At 39.0% G+C, this 20892-nt stretch overlaps 1 protein-coding gene across 1 annotated transcript in view; it reads left to right on the forward strand.

The window, feature by feature from the left end:
- Positions 1-20892, forward strand: part of LOC121637467 (contactin-4) — a 171808-nt gene that overhangs the window by 131666 nt on the left and 19250 nt on the right. Inside the window, exons 13-16 of the mRNA XM_041981668.1 lie at positions 5165-5292; positions 5844-6016; positions 13999-14116; positions 19759-19917. Coding sequence (XP_041837602.1) covers positions 5165-5292; positions 5844-6016; positions 13999-14116; positions 19759-19917 — 578 coding nt within the window. The remainder of the gene's footprint in view (positions 1-5164; positions 5293-5843; positions 6017-13998; positions 14117-19758; positions 19918-20892) is intronic.

Genomic DNA, 20892 nt, shown 5'->3' on the forward strand with positions numbered 1-20892 from the left:
ATGTGTAGAGAAGCTGAGGTTGATAATAACAAATAGATAATAATTATTGTCATCACTGTAGCCATCAAATCAAGATCACGTCAAACAAAATAATTCTAATAAGGAATTATTTTTATAATTATAATTATAAATAATTATATCACCACAAACATAGAATAATGTCTTACGTATAACATTTCATATGTTTTCTATGTCCTTTGGTAAATAAAACATTGGGTGAGATTTGCAAATAATTGCAATGTGTTTTCATTTACATTTCACACTTATTAACAAGGTTTAATCACAAACAGCTTTTTAAAAATTTTGTTAATTTTTTCCAATAATTTGCAAAAAAAAGAAAAAAAAACATTTATTTCATGATGTTAAAACTGAATCACTTTAGGAAGCTTTACAGTGACTTTGTATGTATGTATTTATTTTTAACTGGGTTCATTCAGACTTTTTCTTTTCTTTTTTTTTTCATAGATTTCTTTATGATGCAATACTAGAAACGAGAAAAAAATAAAAAACTTACAATGAGTAAAATAAAATGTCAAGGAAGATTGCCATCTATCATAAAATATACTGGATTTACCTTTGCATGAATCATTTGTGTTTTCAAGCCTGAGAAACGAGCCACTGGATATCAGATGGAGAAAGTTAACGTTGTTTTGCTGCCAGTAAGGTGGATGTTGAGACTTACCTTTCACTGGAATCCTGATTCTTTTGAGTCCAATCTCCGGGTTTGTGACACTTTCGGCTGCTTGTTTCTTTCTTTTGGAAGACCAAATAAGGCTGTATGTGGACAGGGTTGTAGATTTTTTTGATATTGTGTTACAACAACTCAGCCATAAACTGTAAACTGATGAACAATGATAAACATGTGAGAAACATTATTTGGATATTATTTATATATAAATATATATTATTATATTATTTATTTCATGTTCTTTTCTCTTTTTTTTTTCTTTTTTATCATGACACCTCTCCTGACCTCATGTTACTGCTGTCAGTTGTTATATGTTGATTTCAGTGTCCTCATTTATTTCTGTTCTCCTTTAGTGTTATAAATCTGTTTACATAGCAGCTGAAGTGTCTCTGTATAAGATGTACTGGCCCTGCTCAATTTATGAATAACCTAATAATCAATACGCATAATTTCTGTGAATATATTATCGTGTGTGTGTGTGCGCGTCTGTGCATGTGCGTGAGATCTATTAATTCTGCACTATTACATCTCAACAGCAGCATCTTACCAGCCAAAGCGTACTTGACAGCAGGTGAAGATAAAGTACCAGAACATATTTCAGAGTGGGAGGTATCTTTTGAAGAAATGTGTTTATTCTAAATGTGTTAAACTGTAAATGTTGCACTGTAGCTACCAAGACAACGTCAGAGACCACTGCTTCTGGTGGGGGTCCTCCCCCTGAAAACCCGTGGGTCTGGTGGCCTGAATGCGCTTTGAATTAAGTGTGCGCCCTCTGCAGGGTCATCAATAAAAGACAAGCCATGATTACCAAAAAGGAACCCTGTCTCTATCTATATCTTTTTCCATCTATCTCAGGGGTGCCCAAAGTCGGTCCTCGAGGGCCGCTGTCCTGCAGATTTTCCAAAGTTTCCAGCGTCAACACACCTGACTCAAATGAAACAGATCCAACAGCCTATTAAGTTTTACACAATGACTCATCAATTTGATCAGGTGGTTTTGGAGCAGGGACACATTAAAAACCTGCAGGATTGTGGCCCTTGAGGACCGGAGCAGGGCACCCCTGGTCTGTCTCTTTAGATCAGCTTTCCCTTTCTCTATCTCGCTCTTTAAATACCCTCGGCCTGTATGGACGGGGCTCAGCTGATCCCAGTTTTATGGTTAGCCAACCAGAGGCAGTGGGGATTGGATTGGGAAGGGGGGTTAATAAGGTATTAATTAGTTTTAATGAATGCTATGTTCTGTTTCATTTAATTTCATGTTCAGTAGTAGTTGAGTTTCTTTAGTTATATTGGAGCAGCCCGATTTATTGCTTTTTTACGAGGTGGAACTTTCTGTTAGGGGTCTGTGTCAGCCCATCAGACCTTTGAGACACAGCTAAGCTAAGCTTCAATGTTAGCTTGCCTCCGAGCAGGCTAGTTCTGGTGCATAAGTTACCATGGTTACTCAGCGGGCATTCACATAAGCTCTGTTGATGGAACGGAACTCTAGGTTAAATGAGCCAGACTCATCAAGATAAGCCAGGCTTTCCCTTAATCCAGCTTCATGGAATTCCCCCCAAGGGATGAATTCTGCAAAATAAAACCAGAAACAGCAACACAGAAAGACAGCCTAAACTAAAAACCAACTGGAAAGGGAGATATAACAAGAACTAAACCAAAGCAGAATGAAAACCCTTGTCTATGGATCATGACATATTTTTAATGTTTTGGGGCTATTTTTGTTTTGTTTGTTTGTTTATTTGTTTGTTCGTTTTCAGTTTCATTACAGAAAGCCATTGCATCCCTTCCAAAATCAACCTCAACATCATCTTCCTCTTCCCTGTGATTAAAACAAAAAAGGAAAAGTAGTTTGTATAAGTAAGCCACCAGCTGATACTCTCACACAACACAGTCATGGATTCCTCAGGGTAATCATTGTTTTATCCAAGCGTTCTCTGGTGTTCTCATCAAACTTCCACCCATGCATTTATCCAAGTGAAATTCCTCTATACGCAGGATTCCTTGATGTTACCTCTCAGCAGTGGTGCTGCCATGGATTTTGAGCCCCATGAAAAGAAACTTAAGTTTTTTTTAAATATTTAAACAATTAATTATCTCAAGATCAATTACTTAAAATACAAAACTTAAATACAAAATAACCTCTTCTGTGAAAATGAAATGCATTTATAATCTGTGGAAAAACAAATCAAATCTCAGCTAAAACACCATGAAAAACAAAATAGCCAATTTTTTTACAGATTTATTGTATAGTGAGCGTTATCATTGAACATTATTACTGAACAAGAGGCAAGAAAAAAATTAATAAATAAAAATAAATAGAAAAAAAAAAATCAGAAGCAAATGGTAAAATAAATTAGGTAGGCTCAGAAACCAAAACTACCAGGACCGCACATGGTATTTTGTATTATGCGGTCACAAGCAAACCACTGTGGGAGCTGTCTTTAAATTTAAATAATCACATTTTAAAAGGTAGAACTTTGTGTAATAAGATATCAAGGAGCGGTAAAGGTACACTATTGCTGAGTCAAGCTCTTGCAGTCCCATTCTGGCCCTTGCTCAGCTTTTTTCACCAAGAGCCCAACGTGGAGCTTTTTCCCTGGAAGATCACTTATCAAGTACTGAAGTCCAGCTTTCTATTCTATCAGTTGTTCTGAGTATATAGTGTCCTTTGCAATAGTATCACAATTCTCATTTCTGGTGGCCTCCCACTATTTTGTTTTACTTAAAAGTGTGTTCAGTGATTTTACCAACAATGTCAAGAGAAACTGATCTGACTACCAATAATCCACATCATTGACATGAGGGAGTCCAACTTATCTCCAAATCTGTAGACTCGCAGGTGAAGCATTATATTAGTGGGGAAAACATACATGATGCTATATGGTTGCTGCTAGTTAATCTTCTGATATCCAGAAAATGTAAATTCTCTAATTGGATTGAAAGCAGTCATCCAGTCTGCTGCACTAGAAATGTCTCTGTTGAGTCCAAACCACTGACCCAACCTACATTACAGTGATAGCTGAGGATTTTCTGAACCATTCAAATCCTTCTAAAATAAATACAATTTTTTTATTTGTTATTATTAATTCAGAACGATTTTTTTTCTGTAATGTTTATTCTCCACAATAATCTGTTAATTCAACACTGAGCTGCTCACCTCCTTCCTCAGGGGCCACCTGGACATGTTCAGGTGGGGCGGGGATGGAGGGTCTGGCAGCATCTGCTTCGGCTGCTCTTGTGTCTAAACATGCGTGGTTTATTTTAGCAGAGAAGCTGGCAAATAGTTTGACTGCCTTGCTTATTTGACTAAAACTGTGATTCTCAATCCTGGTCCTGAAGAACCACTGTCCTGCATGTTTTAGTTCTTTCCAACTCCAGTACACCTCATTCAGATTCATTGAACTGCTTGTCAAGTTCTTTGCAAGCCTGCTAACGAGCCATTCATTTGAGTCAGGTGCGTTAAAGATGGACACCTCTAAAACATGCAGGGCAGTGGTCCCCGAGGACCAGGATTGAGAAACACTGGACTAATACAACAGTGAAATGAATAAAATCCATGAATGAATGAAATATGAGCTAATATGGGAGCAAAGTGAGCTAGCTTATATGAACAAAGTTTAGAAGAGACAACAAGCTGATGTTCCACAGCTTTCAGTTAGACAAACTAACTGACCACCTCACCTCTGAAAGAACTGGGTGACGTACTATCCACCCCTCTGTTCTCTCTCCAGTCTCAGCTTTTTTCTTTTTTTTTTAACTTCCCAATTTTTGAGGCGTCCTGCCGTCTTAGCCTCCACTCGCTGCCTGTCTGTGGGCTGCTTTGCAGCTGATGAAGCAGGTGGACTGAAACATAGAAAGGGGTGGGTGTTCATAAATGTTTCCAAAACAAAGAAACTTAGTGATACTAATGCATTGTAACTAAAGTGTTTGCATGATTGTAAGTTTGTCAGTGAGTATTAGATAATTTTGTTAGTATTACAGTTACATTGAGGGCCCTTCTGGGCCCCTAGAATCCTTCTCATTCGACCCCCCTTTTCGGCGGCCCAGCCTCTCAGGAATGTAAATCCCATCTCTGTGTGTTGCAGAGGGATCAGTCTGCAAGTATAGATCCCTTTTCAAACTGCCCCTCTTTGCTTTTGCTCTGCTCTTATCACCTTCCCACCCTTAACCTGGTGCCCAGTTGCGTGTGTTCAATTACTATGTGCATTTAAGCTATTGTGCTGTCTACACTATGCTGACCCCATAGCAAATCTGTTCTGCTTCAGCAAAGATAACGGTTATCTTCTGAAGTGTGCAAATAGATTTTTGAAACACATTTTAAAGCCTTATCCTGAAAGAAAAGAAATGGGCGGGAGGGGTTCAGATAGTTTGATAAATCATAAAAAATCATATCAAAGCAAAAAACTACTTCATTTGATTATTATCACCAGTCAGTTGATTAAAGACATAAGAAATGGTCTGCTGTTGCTCTCTTCAGACAGACGATCCTGGAGGACGGGACTCTGCGCATCACCAATATCTCCAAATCTGATGAAGGCAGGTACATATGTGTGGCCAGAAACCATTTTGGAGCATCCAGCAGCACAGGGGCAGTGGTGGTGAAAGGTATTCTTGTTTTTGCCACATGTTTTTACTGTCTTCTAACCCAAGGTTTTAAACATTTGTTAGTGGGGAAGAAAAAAAAAATAGCTGAAGCATGAAATTGATAATGAAATATAAAGCCGTTTTATGTTCCCGCCGGCTTTTGACAGACATATAACTCATCCATGGTTTTGTCAGCTTTGAGTTATTGCTCATGTAGCAGAGTGAGGCAAACCACCGCCACAGCTCTGACCAAAGAAAATTTTCATTTCATTTAAAAGGGGCTCCTGTAGCATTTCCAGATTTGGATTTTTAAAATAATAATGATTTCATAGAGGGAGTACTTTAATTTTTCTCTAGTTGTGATTGCAGTGTGTTTAAAAATTCATCACTGAGTTTCAGAGGGCTTTTTCTTCCTGAGTGAAGTTATTTAAGAGCACTTAATTACGCTAATAGACCAGAATCTGTCTCACCATTCAGGGAAAATTAAGCTTTATTACCTTTTTCATTTTATAGGGATACAGTCTCTCCTACAGTAACAAATTATTCCTCCTTTATCTCCCGTATCGTTGCAGAGTCCACAAAGATCATTGTTCCACCTCTGAGTTCAGATGCCACAGTGGGGCAGAGTCTCGTGTTGCCCTGTGAAGTGTCCAGTGATTCATCCCTGAGCCCCATTTTCAAGTGGTTTTTCAACGGTAAAGCCATTGATTTCAGTCGGCAGGAGCACTTTGAGATGATCGGAGGGGTATGTCAAATATTTTTGTTAGATATAAAATGTGCAGTAATGAGTTTGACATGTTTGGGACTATGCTTGTCTGCTTTCTTGCTGAGAACTTGATGCCCATTGTTGTATCTCTGCATTATTATTATTATTATTATTATTATTATTATTGACACAGCTTAGCTGTGTAAATGAGATATGCGAAATTAGCTAGTTGCTTTTTCAAATATTTAAAGCTAATAAATCAACTTGTTTTATTTCTTATGATTAATAAACAGAAAAAAATAAATTACATTTACTTTATTTGGATTTATGATATATTTCAACACTGGCATCTACAAAACCAGTATTTTTTGCTCTGGTGAATAAATGATTATTTTTATAGACAAATCCTATGGCCATTACTGAGGTGACAGTCTTAATTACCTGGTACCTGGTGACATGCACAGCAGCATGGATATCTGGACCTGACAATGCTAGACACTGGTCTACATTTACAGATAAGTGTATATTACCTGGAGATCTGGAGATTTAGTTTTTCATATTGGCTATACATCAGTGCTTTAATGTAAACTGCTTCATCAAGCAGAAGCTGCTTTTAATAGCTGACAATCAGCACTGTAATATAAAACACAAATTTTATAATTTAAGGTTATCAGAAGTTAGTGAGGGGATGGTTTAAAACCTTTGCAAAGGCTGTTCATTTTCTCCTCAGTTTTGTTATGCGTACGTGATTTGTTTGTGTCACCGACCGAATGATTTCTATTTTCTGGTCACAACAATGCCCTGATAAAAGTTAAAAATGTTTCATTTGACAATATTTCCCAAATTAGTCATTAACTCTCAGCAGCACGGAGCCCATTGTCTCTTGTCTGTTAGCATTAACTAGCGTAACAAACGTTTTCCGTTGTGTCACTTTAAGCTGTCAACCACTGCTCCCCTTAGTATCACACCGACAGACACAGACAGTGGCAACTGACACGGAATAAAGCTCTGTGTAATTCATATTCATTTCTTTCTTTTGCAAGAAATGCACAAGTCTTCCAGATTTTTTTGACAACGTTAAGAAAATTAGTATATTTTCTGTGTCATGCCACCTCAGCAATAGTGGATTGTGTACTTCTGGTGTTTTCCTGGGTTAGTCTACTGCTGTCAGACATGCCAAATAACACAGCTGCAGTGGGTTGCAATTAGAAATTTCTTGACAAACAGTAATTTATCCATCAGCACTACAGCTAATAGACATACCTCCACCTCCATTAGGCCCAGTTATATTTATTAAAATTTGGTCAAACTTGTTTGACCCAGAATTGGTAGAATCTGCTCCAAAAAATAGTGTGAGTGTTATTTATGGTTGAAAATAATATCTGCGTGGGTTCTGTCCAATCACAAGTAAGAACTGCTGTCTTCTCCATTATGTAAAAATGAAAAACGTAAAATATATATAAAATAAAAATTGTGAAACGTAGTTCTACTTTGAAAAATGCTACCTTTCCTTTTGTGTTCCTTTGTTTTCCACCCAGAGCCACTGCAATAATATATTTTAACCAACGTAACGAAAAAGACACAAAACCTAAACAAAAAAGCAAAAAACATTAGTATTAGTCAGAGCCAAATTGGAATATAAATTACCTTAATTTAAATAATAGTTTCGTACTTTGTAAAGACGGCAGAAACAGATGGAAAATATTCATGAGAGGTTCACAAGCTCACTAATTAGGTTTTGTGGAGCAAATAGTAAAACTATGATAAAATAATGACATGGTCTTACTATTTATTTTTTGCCTAATACAAAACATCAATTACACAAATATATTAGAGCAATTTTACACTAAGCTAAGCTTAGCTACCCTTCTCCTAGCTATAATTTTACATTATATGAAAGCTTAAAAACCTCTTATTTAAAGTGTTTTAGAGCTGCAGGTAGCAATGGTTTTAAATTGTATCGTGTTTTTATGGAAAGCTATGCTCATCATCTCCTTGTTTTGACTCTCAGGCATTTGACTAACATCAATGGGTCTCATTCATCAACCATTTTACAAAAACAAAAAAAAAAACCAAAACAAAAAAACACACAAACAAAAAACCAAAATCCATCCATCCATCCATTTTCTGCCGTTTATCCGGAGTTGGGTCGCAGGGGTAGCTGCCTAAGCAGGGAAACCCAAACTTCCTTCTCCCTGGCCACATTCACCAGCTCATCCAGAGGAATCCGGAGGCATTCCCTGGCCAGCCGAGAGATGTAGTCTGTCCAGCATGTCCTGGGTGTTCCCCAGGGTCTCTTTCCAGTGGGAAGTGCCCGGAACACCTCACTAGGGAGGCGTCCAGGAGGCATCCTGACCAGATGCCCGAGCCACCTCATCTGGCTCCTCTCGATGTGGAGGAGCAGTGACTCTACTCTGAGCCCCTCCCGGATCACCGAGCTTCTCACCCTATCTCTAAGGAAGAGCCTGGCCACCCTGCGGAGAAAATTCATTTCGGCCGCTTGTATTCGCGAACTTGTTCTTTCAGTCACTACCCACAGCTCATGGCCATAGGTGAAGGTAGGAACGTAGATCAACTGGTAAATCGAGAGCTTTGCCTTTTGGCTCAGCTACTTCTTCACCATGACAGACCGATGCAGAGTCCGCATCACTGCAGACGCCGCACCGATCCGCCTGTCGATCTCCCTCTCCATCCTTTCCTCATGAACAAGACCCTGAGATACGTGAACTCCTCCACCTGGGGCAGGACCCTATTGCAGACCCAGAAAAGGCACTCCACCCTTTTCCGGCTGAGGACCATGGTCTCGGATTTGGAGCTGCTGATTCTCATCCCAGCCGCTTCACACTCGGCTGCGAATCGCTCCAATGATAGCTGAAGTTCACGGCCCGATGAAGCCAACAGAACCACGTCATCCGCAAAGAGCAGAGACCCAATCCTGAGGCCACCAAACTGGATCCCCTCAACACCTCGGCTGCGCCTACAAATTCTGTCCATAAAAGTTATGAACAGAACAAAGGGCAGCCTTGGCAGAGTCCAACCCTCACCAAAATCTTCGTATCTTTTTAATTTGTTCTCAGCTAAGAACAAATCCCACGAAAACTCAGGCGAGCTCTTACGAACATCTACAGTGTGTGCAGAATTATTAGGCAAATGAGTATTTTGATCACATCGTCCTCTTTATGCATGTTGTCCTACTCCAACCGGTACAGGCTTGAAAGCCTACTACCAATTAAGCATATCAGGTGATGTGCATCTCTGTAATGAGAAGGGGTGTGGTCTAATGACATCAACACCCTATATCAGGTGTGCATAATTATTAGGCAACTTCCATTCCTTTGGCAAAATGGGTCAGAAGAGAGATTTGACGGACTCTAAAAAATGTCAAAAATAGTGAGATGTCTTGCAGAGGGATGCAGCACTCTTAAAATTGCCAAGCTTTTGAGGCGTGATCATCGAACAATCAAGCGTTTCATTCAAAATAGTCAACAGGGTCGCAAGAAGCTTGTTGAAAAAACAAGGCACAAAATAACTGCCCATGAACTGAGGAAAATCAAGCGTGAAGCTGCCAAGATGCCATTGGCCACCAATTTTGCCATATTTCAGAGCTGCAACATCACTGGAGTGCCAAGAAGCACAAGGTGTGCAATACTCAGGGACATGGCCAAGGTAAGGAAGGCTGAAAAACGACCACCACTGAACAAGACATACAAGATAAAACGTCAAGACTGGGCCAAGAAATATCATAAGACTGATTTTTCTAAGGTTTTATGGACTGATGAAATGAGAGTGAGTCTTGATGGGCCAGATGGATGGGCCCGTGGCTGGATCAGTACAGGGCAGACAGCTCCACTCCGACTCAGACGCCAGCAAGGTGGAGGTGGGGTACTGGTATGGGCTGGTATCATCAAAGATGAGCTTGTGGGACCTTTTCGGGTTGAGGATGGAGTCAAGCTCAACTCCCAGTCCTACTGCCAGTTTCTGGAAGACACCTTCTTCAAGCAGTGGTACAGGAAGAAGTCAGCATCGTTCAAGAAAAACATGATTTTCATGCAGGACAATGCTCCATCACACGCATCCAAGTACTCCACTGCGTGGCTGGCCAGAAAAGGTCTAAAAGAAGAGAAAATAATGACATGGCCTCCTTGTTCACCTGATCTTAACCCCATAGAGAACCTGTGGTCCCTCATCAAATGTGAGATCTACAGGGAGGGAAAACAGTACACCTCTCTGAACAGTGTCTGGGAGGCTGTAGTTGCTGCTGCACGCAATGTTGATCGTGAACAGATCAAGACACTGACAGAATCTATGGATATCAGGCTTTTGAGTGTCCTCGCAAAAAAAGGTGGTTATATTGGTCACTGATTTGTTTTTGTTTTGTTTTTGAATGCCAGAAATGTATATTTGTAAATTTTGAGTTGTTATATTGGTTTCCCTGGTGAAAATAAATAAGTGAAATGGGTATATATTTGGTTTTTGTTAAGTTGCCTAATAATTATGCACAGTAATAGTCACCTGCACACACAGAAATATCCTCCTAAAGATACTTAAACTAAAAAAGCCCCACTCCAACTTCCAAAAATATTCAGCTTTGATATTTATGAGTCTTTTGTGTTCATTGCGAACATAGTTGTTGTTCTATAATAAAATTAATCCTCAAAAATACAACTTGCCTAATAATTCTGCACTCCCTGTAATTGCTAACATGTTTAAAAAAAAAAAATCTCCATTTGTGATGTTTTCTGCTGTTCTGTTCATTAAAATACAATAATAATCAGAGTAGTTAATGATCTGCTTGTACATTAAGCCGGTTGTACATTATTCACAGTTCACCATGTGGTTATTTATAATCAAGTAACACTTTAAAAATAAAGAAAACCAGGTATCATTGCACATCTTTATTATTAATTTTTGTTTTCATTCATCATTTTGTCACTATTTTTCCTTGTCTGTCTCAACTCTGTCTGATTCTTGACTTTTTATGGGCACTTTTTGGTCATTTACCTATGCAAAGTACAGCCAACTGGTCTGTCCTTTCAACTTACTATTCACTAATCTAAGAGGAAAGATGTGAAAAATTGCCTGGTCTACGAACAAGTTCATGATTCTGATGGAGGGTAAAAATCTGCTCAAGTACAACTTAAGAACAAATTTAAGATGATTCGTAAGAAGATATTGGTGAATGAGGCCCAATGTACTTTCTCTACAAGAAAGCAAATATAGGTACCACACAACGTGACTCTCTTCCTGTAAGTATGAAATAACTAATTGGATAAGAACATGACAGCACCGAGGTAGGTGTTGGCTTGCTCCTGTAGCTCATGTCTCAAACACCAGGAAGACTTCATTTAGAGAAAGCAGCAGATGTAACTGCATGTCTGAAGAGAAAGCATGAAAACATGGAGGACTTTCTCCAGCATGGAGGTGATCAGGCTGTTTGAGCAAATCAGTCAGTTTACCCCAAACCCAGACGAAGATTTATTTTCCCTCCAGCTGAGTGCACCAGACTCACTGAGCTCCTTATACAAACCTGGTATTTTCATTGTAAAAATAACCGATTTGTTGTACTCAAACATCAAGGAACAGTTATTTAATTTCCTTTTACATTTTTTAAAACGAAGAGGGATAATGCTGTTTTTTGCTGGAGGGGAAAAACCTTTAAAATCATTGTTTGTTAGTGTGTGTTTTTACACAGCATAAAAGCATCTCTGAAAATTCTTGCCACAGTCATTCATCTGAGCTGTCAGGATGAGTGTAAACACAGCAGCGGCATCCAGAGAAAACAACTCTTTCAAAAGAAGTCATTTTTATGTAACCTTCCTTACTTTGTAAAAGTGAATGAATTGGTTTTTCTGGACTGTCAGACTATTTTTTCTCTGGCTGTCTACTGAAGAATTCTGAAAGCTTTTTTTCTATGATGGAGAACTTACAGCACAAGACTGAGAAAATAACTGATCGTGCTTCTGAGGATTTTCAGGACTACTTCTTTCTCTCTTTTTTTGTTATTATAATTTATGCTCATTTATTCATTTTTTTTTACTTGTTTATTCATTTACAGTTGCAGTTAAAATTTCTGACATGCCTAACCATTCAATATACATATATACATGATATATATGCAGTATTTCACAAAAGTGAGTACACCCTTTCAGTTTCAGCACCAGTTTTATTCTACCTGCTCATAGAACAAACCTATAGAAACAAAACTTGGGTGTAACTTAGAATAGTCAGCATACAAATTGTTTAGCAGAGTAGCTTTACTGTAGCCTGAAAATCATTCAACATACAACCATTTTTGTGTAAATAACTGGCAACACAAGTGAGTACACCTAACAGTGGTTATCCACATTGTGACAGTGTGTCAATATTTTGTGTGGACACCATGTTATTCAGCCCAGCCTTCATCCTCTCGGGCATGAAGTTCACCAGAACTGCACAGGTTGGGAATAGAATCTTAATCCAGTCTTCCACCATCACATCCCACAGCTGGTGGATGTTACACACCTTTTGCTCCTCTACCTTCCACCTGAGAAGCTTCACAGGTGCTCAACTGATTTCAGGTCTGCAGACATACTTAGCCACTCCATCAACTTCATCTTCAGCTTCCTCAGCAAGGAAGTTGTCATGTTGGTGGTGTGTTTGGGGTCATGTGGCCCAGTTTCTGAATGGAGAGGATCAGATTCTGCTCAGAATATCATATACATGTTGGTATTCATGTTTCCCTCCATGAAGCATAGTTTGCCAGTGCTGGGAGCACTCATGCAGCCCCAGATCATGATGCTACCACTGGACTTTAGGCAAGACACAATTATTTTGCTAATCCTCACCAGATTGCCACCACACATGCTGGACATAAACAAACAAACAGGTAAAAACTAGTCTTGTCAGACTACAGTAAATTTACACTGCTATCCAATTTACACTAACTACTCCAGGGATTACCAACTCTGGACCTCTTGAGCCACTCCTGCCATTTTTTTTGATGTTTCCACGCTGCAACACACCTGACTCAAATTAATGGGATTGTTAAGAGACGTGCAGAAATTGACATCAAGCTGTTGGAGAACTGTTTAGGCTGAACCAGGTATGTTGCAGCAGGAAAACATTGAAGCCTTGCAGGACACTGGGATCCCTGGACTTTAATTTCCATGTATATATATATATATATATATATATATATATATTAGGGATGGGAATTTTAGGTAATTTTATTAAAGTCAACTTCAATATTGATCAGTCGATTAGTGGTGTTGTCACCATGATGTCATCAATAATAAAAAAAAAATACTTTATCTCTAAATGGAAATTGAAAAACATGTGTGAGATGTAATTTGCATAAAGTGTGTGTAAACCACAGTTTTTTTTACTTTGCTATATTTTTAACATTGTGTGGGCTCTAGTGTCCTTTATTGGGTGTGTTTATATTGATTAGCGAACATGAGCTAAACACCGTGTCTGCATTCAACATCAAGAAAACCAGTTACTTCTTTTATTTCTGTTCTTATTGCTCCTGAAGCAATATTCTAAGGGTTTAGTAACCATGCTGCTCTGGTCTGTTGCCTCCACTATTGGTGAAAACTTTCCACCTCCACACCGAGGTCAGGATGCAGCGGAGAGGTGATTGCTTCCTGGCTCAAGCAGCAGTTATCTTCGAGGTTAACTCCCTGGTGAAGCAGACATGGCACTCTGCTGGATCTAGCAGAGCTGTGTGGTGTTCGGCTCGACGGATCTTAAAGGGGCCATGCTGTTCTTTTAACACAGCACTGTAAACAGCACCATGTTTCTGCACTGAGACATAACACTTCCAAAAAAAATGCATAAAAAACATTGACTTTTAAAAAATATTGTTGACTTTGCACACCATCTAATTGACTACTTAGTCAATTAGTCGATTATGTCGATTATGCATATCCCTTATATATATATATATATATATATATATATATATATATATAAATATGCATGTATGTATGTATATCCCTCTTCAGGTCCTGATGGACCAATGTCTGTGTCTGTGTCATCAGGGATTTGCAGGTGATTTGATGTTGAGGAACATCCAGCTAAAGCATTCTGGAAAGTATGTGTGTATGGTACACACTGAAGTTGACACAGTTTCAGCAGCAGCAGACTTAATTGTCAGAGGTATGCCTGTTTCTTCCTTACTTGAACTACCTGTTGTTTTGTAGTGCCACTGAAATTTCTCATGTCTTCTTTTTCAGGACAACACTTATATAAGTGTTTTTTTGTTTTGTTTTGTTTTGTTTTTTGTTTTAGATGAAGCTGTCACAGCTCTTAAATGAGAGCTGTATCCCAAAGATATCAGTTGGTAACTACAGTTTTATTTAACTTTTAAAACTAAACAATGTACAGTACTCTTAAATAATTACAACGCTCTTCAAAAGACAAATCTTATGCAACAATGAAAAACTTTCCAGGATAAGATTTTAACAAACTTTACACTATATTGTGTATGCTATGTAAAACATCTACAACAAGGATGCCCATCTCGGTTCTCGAGATCTACTATTCTGCCACTTTTAGACGCCTCACTTCTCCAACACACCCGAATCAAATGAATAGCTTCTGTAGAGCTGAATGACATGTGGATGAGGGAATTCAGCCATTTGATTCAGGTGTGTCGGAGAAGAGATGGCAGAATAGTAGATCTTAAGCACTGAACTTGGGCACCCCTGATCTACATTGTTAAAACAGTATCATAAACATAAGTATCATAAACATCTGCAATCTTATCTTGTATTAGAATTAAGTTGAGTGGTGTATTCATGCTAAAGATTACTGGAATCTAATCCACACCCATCAACTAAATGTAAACATATATATATATATATATATATATATATATATAGGGGTTATGTAAAGTACTTATAAAGAGTTGGTCTCCTACCTGCAGTAAGCAGCAGTAAGAACACAATCATCTTGAAAGATTTTTACAGCTAACATAGCAGCTTTTCACCTTTTAAATCAAGTAAAACCTCAAAAATCTCCTGAGTGAACATTACAAATTTATACATAAAGTTAAAATTATGCCATATTACTTTTGCATCAGGTGGCAGAGTGGGTCGTCCAAAGACTGGAAAGTTGGCAGTTCAAATGTTCTTGGGCAAGGCACCTTACCCTCCTTGCCTCCAGTGGTATCCTTGGCGTATGAATGTGAATGAATGCTCATTGGTGTGGATTGGCTGCCAAGTTTCCATCAGTCTGCCCCAGAGTAGCTGTGGCCACACATGTAGCTCATCACCAAGTATGAATAAATAAATACAATGTAAAGCACTTTGAGTGCCTTGAACAGTGCAGTACGAATCAAATTTATTATTATTATTATTAATAATATAATTTTTTAGCACAGTAGGAAAACACATAATCACATAAATAAACAGAATCAGCAATGTATTGTTGATTGGGAAATGCAGCCCTCAGATGTGTGAAGAGTACTTGCATGTAATAACACTGCAGGTACAAAATGATCATAATCAGTGTAAAAGTGTCCTGATGAGCTCAGGCTCCAGCTCAGTGCCATGTGTTCACTACTTCAGAGGAAATATTAGTTCAGTTTCATGAATCCCATCCCAACTTTTGGCTACCATCCTTCATTAGTAATAGTGCTTTCGGGATTCCTAGTTTATTTTGGTTCATCTGAAACTTTTTCTCTAGTACTGCGTCTTTAAAAAAGCAATGTTCACAGTCAAGTGTGAAGCAGCCAGGCTGACGATGTGCACCTCCAAATTTTAGACCATGGGCAAAGTTGGTTCTCAGTGGCTGCAGTCCTGCTGGTCTTGGACGTTTCCTGCTGTAGCACACTTGAATCAAATTAATGGATCAACATGCTTGGCCAAACCTTGACAACAAGCTGTTGAGTAGAGCCATTTAATCTGAATTAGGTGGGTCGGAGCAGGGAAAGATTTAATATCTGCAGGACTGTCATGGTCATGTCATGGTCCTCAGCTGGAAAAGGGCAGAATGTCCCCTCTGGCTCAAGAATAAGATCCCACCCCCAGTGTAGGAAATCAAATATCTTAGGGTCTTGTTCATTAGTAAGGGAAGGCTGGAGCAGGAGATCAACAGGCGGATCGGTGGGGATTTCGGCTCTGATGCAGACTCTGCAACTGTCTGTTATGGTAAAGAAGGTGCTGAGCTAAAAGGCAAAGTAACATGTCAGTGGATCTATATTCCTAACCTCATCTATGGTCATGAGCTGTGTGAATGGAAGCAGCCAAATTGAGTTTTCTTCTGCACGGTGGCTCTCCCTAAGAGATAAGATGAGAAGCTCGGCCATCTGGGATGGGCTCAGAGTAGAGCTGCTGCTCCTCCACATCAAAAGGAGCCAGATCTACAGGTTCGGGTATCTGGTTATGATACCTCCTGGTAGCATCACTGGTAAGGTGTTCTGAGTGCATCCCACCAGGAAGAGACCCCAAGGAAGACATGCTTGAGGATGTCTTTTGGATGGATGGATGGATGGATGGATGGATGGATGGATGGATGGATGGATGGATGGATGGATGGATGGATGGATGGATGGGAAAGAAGAACAAAGCAACCTCACAGCAAGGTCTTTGTGTTGGCCCTGCGATGGACTGCCGACCTGTCCAGGTGTACCCTGCCCCTTGTCTGTTAATTGCTGGGATATGCTCCAGCTTCCCTGCTACCTTGAATCGGACTATACATTACAGAAAATGAATGAATACTAATTTAGTTTCTAGCTACTCTAACAGTGTTTAGTCTTAATCTTACCTGTCTTCCATTGACATGGCATTGCAACTGTTAATGAAATATGGATGAATTTTAGTTCTGACTTTTATGTAACAGTTATTGTATTTTCTGCTTTAGCAGCCTTAGCTGTTTTTTTCTCTTTTTTTGTCCTGCTTAAAGTTTCATACCTTTTACCGATCACCATGTGACACTGCCAAAATTAGATTTGTTTGAAAATGTGTGGGTCTTTAATTTGTCCACAGTTATTACTCTGAAAGCAAGGCCCAGGCACAGTAGAAATACAGTATGAAAAGCAGAGATGAAATTTCAGTCCACCTAGTTTCTAAGCAGGGAACTGACATGTTGTCTGGGACGTTCTGATCAGCAGCAGTCTGCAGCCAATCTAGGTTGTATAGCTTTTAGATACTAATTCACTGTTAAAAGATGTAATCTGAAGACAAATGTTGTTAATGCTCAATTATCTTCTTTCTGGAGTAGTTTAGTCCCTCCGAGGGTGCAGTGCTTTTTACAGATTTGGAAGGCTTTGGAAATCTCACACCTATATTTTAAATTCCAGACTTTTTTAAATCTTGTTTTACAACTTCTACTAATTTCAGTGTAATTCCAAATCAAAACAAACAGGCTATAAATTTTGCCCATTGGTATAATTATCTCTCCGTTCTCTTGTCTAGAATGATGATCCATGGTTCCATAAGGACAGCTTCATTTTTTCTTTCTTTGTCCCACATTTTTGTATTTCATATAGGACAGCATCATATACTGTCGTGTTGTTCCAGTTTTAGGTTTGTAGTACAACAAACAACTCTTGATCCTATCAGTAAAAAAAACAAAAATAATAATAAAAAATGGACAATTTCACAAAATTCTTTGACAGCAGAATTATTTGTATGGTTATGGCCCTTAACAACTTAATTATGTAAGGCATATCAATATGCCTTACTGGAAAAGTCAAGTCCACCTTTTTAGGTTGTACAGCTTTTAGATACCACAGATAACACTTTGTTACACCAGTGATCACCAATCCCGGTCCCTAAGGCCCACAATCCCACAGGTATTCGATGCTTCCCTGCTGCAACACGCCTGATTCAAATTAAATGGATCTCTGACAAGCTCTGCACAAGTCTGCTAATGACCCACTAATTTGAATCAGGTGTGCTGCAGCAGGGAAACACTGAAAGTCTGTAAGACAGTAGGTTTTGAGGGACAGAGTTGGGGATCCCTGTGTTACACTATGCCATTTTTTTTAACACAAATTAAACCAAAATTTTGAAAAAGTGAGTGAAAAACTAAACACAGCCTGACTCCATCAGGTAAGAAGCAGCCAGGTGCTCATACTGATCAACAGTAAGTATAAGCACCTCTATAAAAGCAGAAATTTTGATAGTTTGCTCGTTGTCAGCATTAAGTGTGAAGACGCAATTCCAAGGAGAAAAGACATCAAAAACATTCAAAACTTATGCCAATCTCCTTATGTGTGGACATCCCAGCAGAGCATTTTTTCTTATAGCTTTTCAAAGTTGCATTTAAAAGAACCACAAGATTTATTGAACAATGTTCTTATTACATAAGAGACAAAGAAAGAACAAAGAAATCACAACAAACATTTTATACCAGTTATGAAGCACAGTAGTGGAGGGATGATGATTTGGACTTGTTCTGCAGCCACTGGATCTGAACACCTTGCAAACATTGAATGAACCATGAATTCCTTTGTATACCAAAGTATTCTAGAGTCAAATGTGAGACCATGTGTCTTGGAGCTAAAGCTTGGCTGAAACTGGCTCGTACAACAGGACAATGATCCCAAACATAGCAGCAGATCTACAAAATCTAATCACTTGTTTCTTATCCCATTTCTGAGCTTTCCTGATAATTTCATCCATTCATAACTTTTTTAGTTATGTTGAAGACAAACAGACCAAGCCAACGCCCCTGAATACACAACCTCCACCTTGGCGGAGGTAAAATTCAAGGTGTTGCAATGGTCCAGTCAAAGTCCAGACCTCAACTTGACTGAAATGCTGTGTTGGGTCATTAAGAGGGCTGTGTATAAATGCTGCAAACCTTAATGAAATAAAACGACCCTGTACAAGAGTGAACCAAATTCCTCCACAACCACGAGAGACTGACAACATCATACAGAAAATAATTCCATGAAGTTATTGTTGCTTCAGTGGTTTTACCAGCTGATAAATCATGAGGGGAATTTAGTTTTTCACACAATGCTTCTGCATTTCAGTGTAATTTCTGTCCTATAAAGAATGATAATGTAATGTCATATGTTATTGTTTAGCTGAGGTTACATTTACCTCATTTTAAGACTTAGTAAGCACCACTGGATTAGAAAAGATTTCCTGACACATTAAACCTTAAAATGAAAGAAGGAATACTTTATTTTTCCCATGCCTGCACACATATCAGTGATGTGATACAGCTGATGGGCTAACTAGAGTTCATATCATGTCATATCATAGCCTTGCCTCTAGTTTATTCCTTGTTTTTCTTGTTGTTTTGTTTTTTTTTTTGCTTCCTCTTTTCTGTTTCTATGTGTGTGTTTGTGTATTGGATGTGACGCTCCTTTGCCAGGTTTCTGATCAGTCTGCAAACTAATAATCCATCCACCCCTCCACCCTTCAGTAGGCCAACTCCAATTCTTTGAACTTTTAACTCCAGCCAGTTTTTACAGTTGTAGTGGATCATTTCGTGTCCACCTGCTGTCGTCCAGCTCTGTCCACTTTCAGCAGGCAACAGCTTCCCTCGGCACCCACCTCCCCTCCCTGACAAAAGAAAATAGTCTCCATTTCTTCCTAACTCTTTGTGTCCTGCATCTAGGACCCCCTGTTGTTTGTCAGAGTTCCTGCTGAACTGTTTTATTCATCATTGATGAGGCCAGAGCTCCTAACAGAGCCTGAATTATGAGTCACTCACTACCTGTGGCAGAGCCTTGCACCACAATCCAATACACTAATTTAAAATAACCTCATTTATACTGACTGTTGTTGTGCCATGAAGCTTATTCTGGTGTCTTCTCTTGTTTCTTTTCTTTGATGCAGGACCCCCTGGGGCCCCGGAGGGCCCGCTGGTGACTGACATTACTGATACCACTGTTCAGCTGTCCTGGGGCTCTGGATCTGACAACCACAGTCCCATCACTATGTACATGGTGCAGGCCAGAACCCCCTTCTCTATTGGCTGGCAGACTGTGAGGACAGGTAAGCTGCTGAAAAACCTGCCAAATACAAGAGCAAGTCTTGAGCCACTCTTCATTTCTTTATATATTGCCAAGAAAACTAGAACAAAAGGTGAAAAAGTTTACCTAAATATGTCTATAAGGCCAAAACTTTGAACTGGGATTGAGCTTTGAGGTGAATATTTGGTCTGGGCATCTTTATTCCTCAGCTTGGTCTCAACCTTCTTACTCAAGCTTTCTTGGAATTTCTGCAGGCTTCAGGAACAGTCCAGGCTTCACAAAGGACTTCCCAAAGCTCTTCTGTGAATGTTTCTGACGTTTGTTCTGTTGTCTGTCTAGATAATCCCACACTGCTTCGATAATGTTTAGGTCTGGGTTTTGGGGAGGATTCATCTCTCCCACAGACCTGTTTCCACTGATTTTCCGTCCAGTTCTCTGTTTCCCTTTCTTAAGAATGGCTTCTTGACAGCCACCCTTCTATGAAGACTATTTCTGATGAGGCTTTGGCCAACAGTAGATGGATCACCTGAAGGTCCAGAAGTATCTCACAGGTCCCGCGTCATGTCTTTTCTTTCAGATACTGTTCATCTGCTGTAGATAGTTTTTAGTTTTCCACTTGTCCAGTTGTTACAGATGTTTTAGGGACATTCTGTATACCACCTGAGATATGCCAAGTTTTCAGCTACTAGCTCTCAGGGAATCACATTGTTGCTGCAAATACTCTTTCTGTCTGTATTATTTTTTTTTTAATTTTTTATAGATTCAACAGAAAAAAATGAAACAAAAGATGTGTCTTTGTGACAGACTGTAACCAACAAAGTGCCTAAAGATCACATTTAAGATTGGTTCATCAAGTTGTTTGTTTTGTGTGGCTTCAACACTGATCTAAGAAACATTTAATCTTAAAGAAAACGCCTCAATAGCTTAACCAGCGTCAAGTGGCTGAATAAACAAGTCAATTCATTTTATAAATTTATAAAACTGAGTTCATATAAGC

This window comes from Melanotaenia boesemani, chromosome 3 (genome assembly GCF_017639745.1).
Source record: "Melanotaenia boesemani isolate fMelBoe1 chromosome 3, fMelBoe1.pri, whole genome shotgun sequence".
Classification (NCBI taxonomy): Eukaryota; Metazoa; Chordata; class Actinopteri; order Atheriniformes; family Melanotaeniidae; genus Melanotaenia; species Melanotaenia boesemani.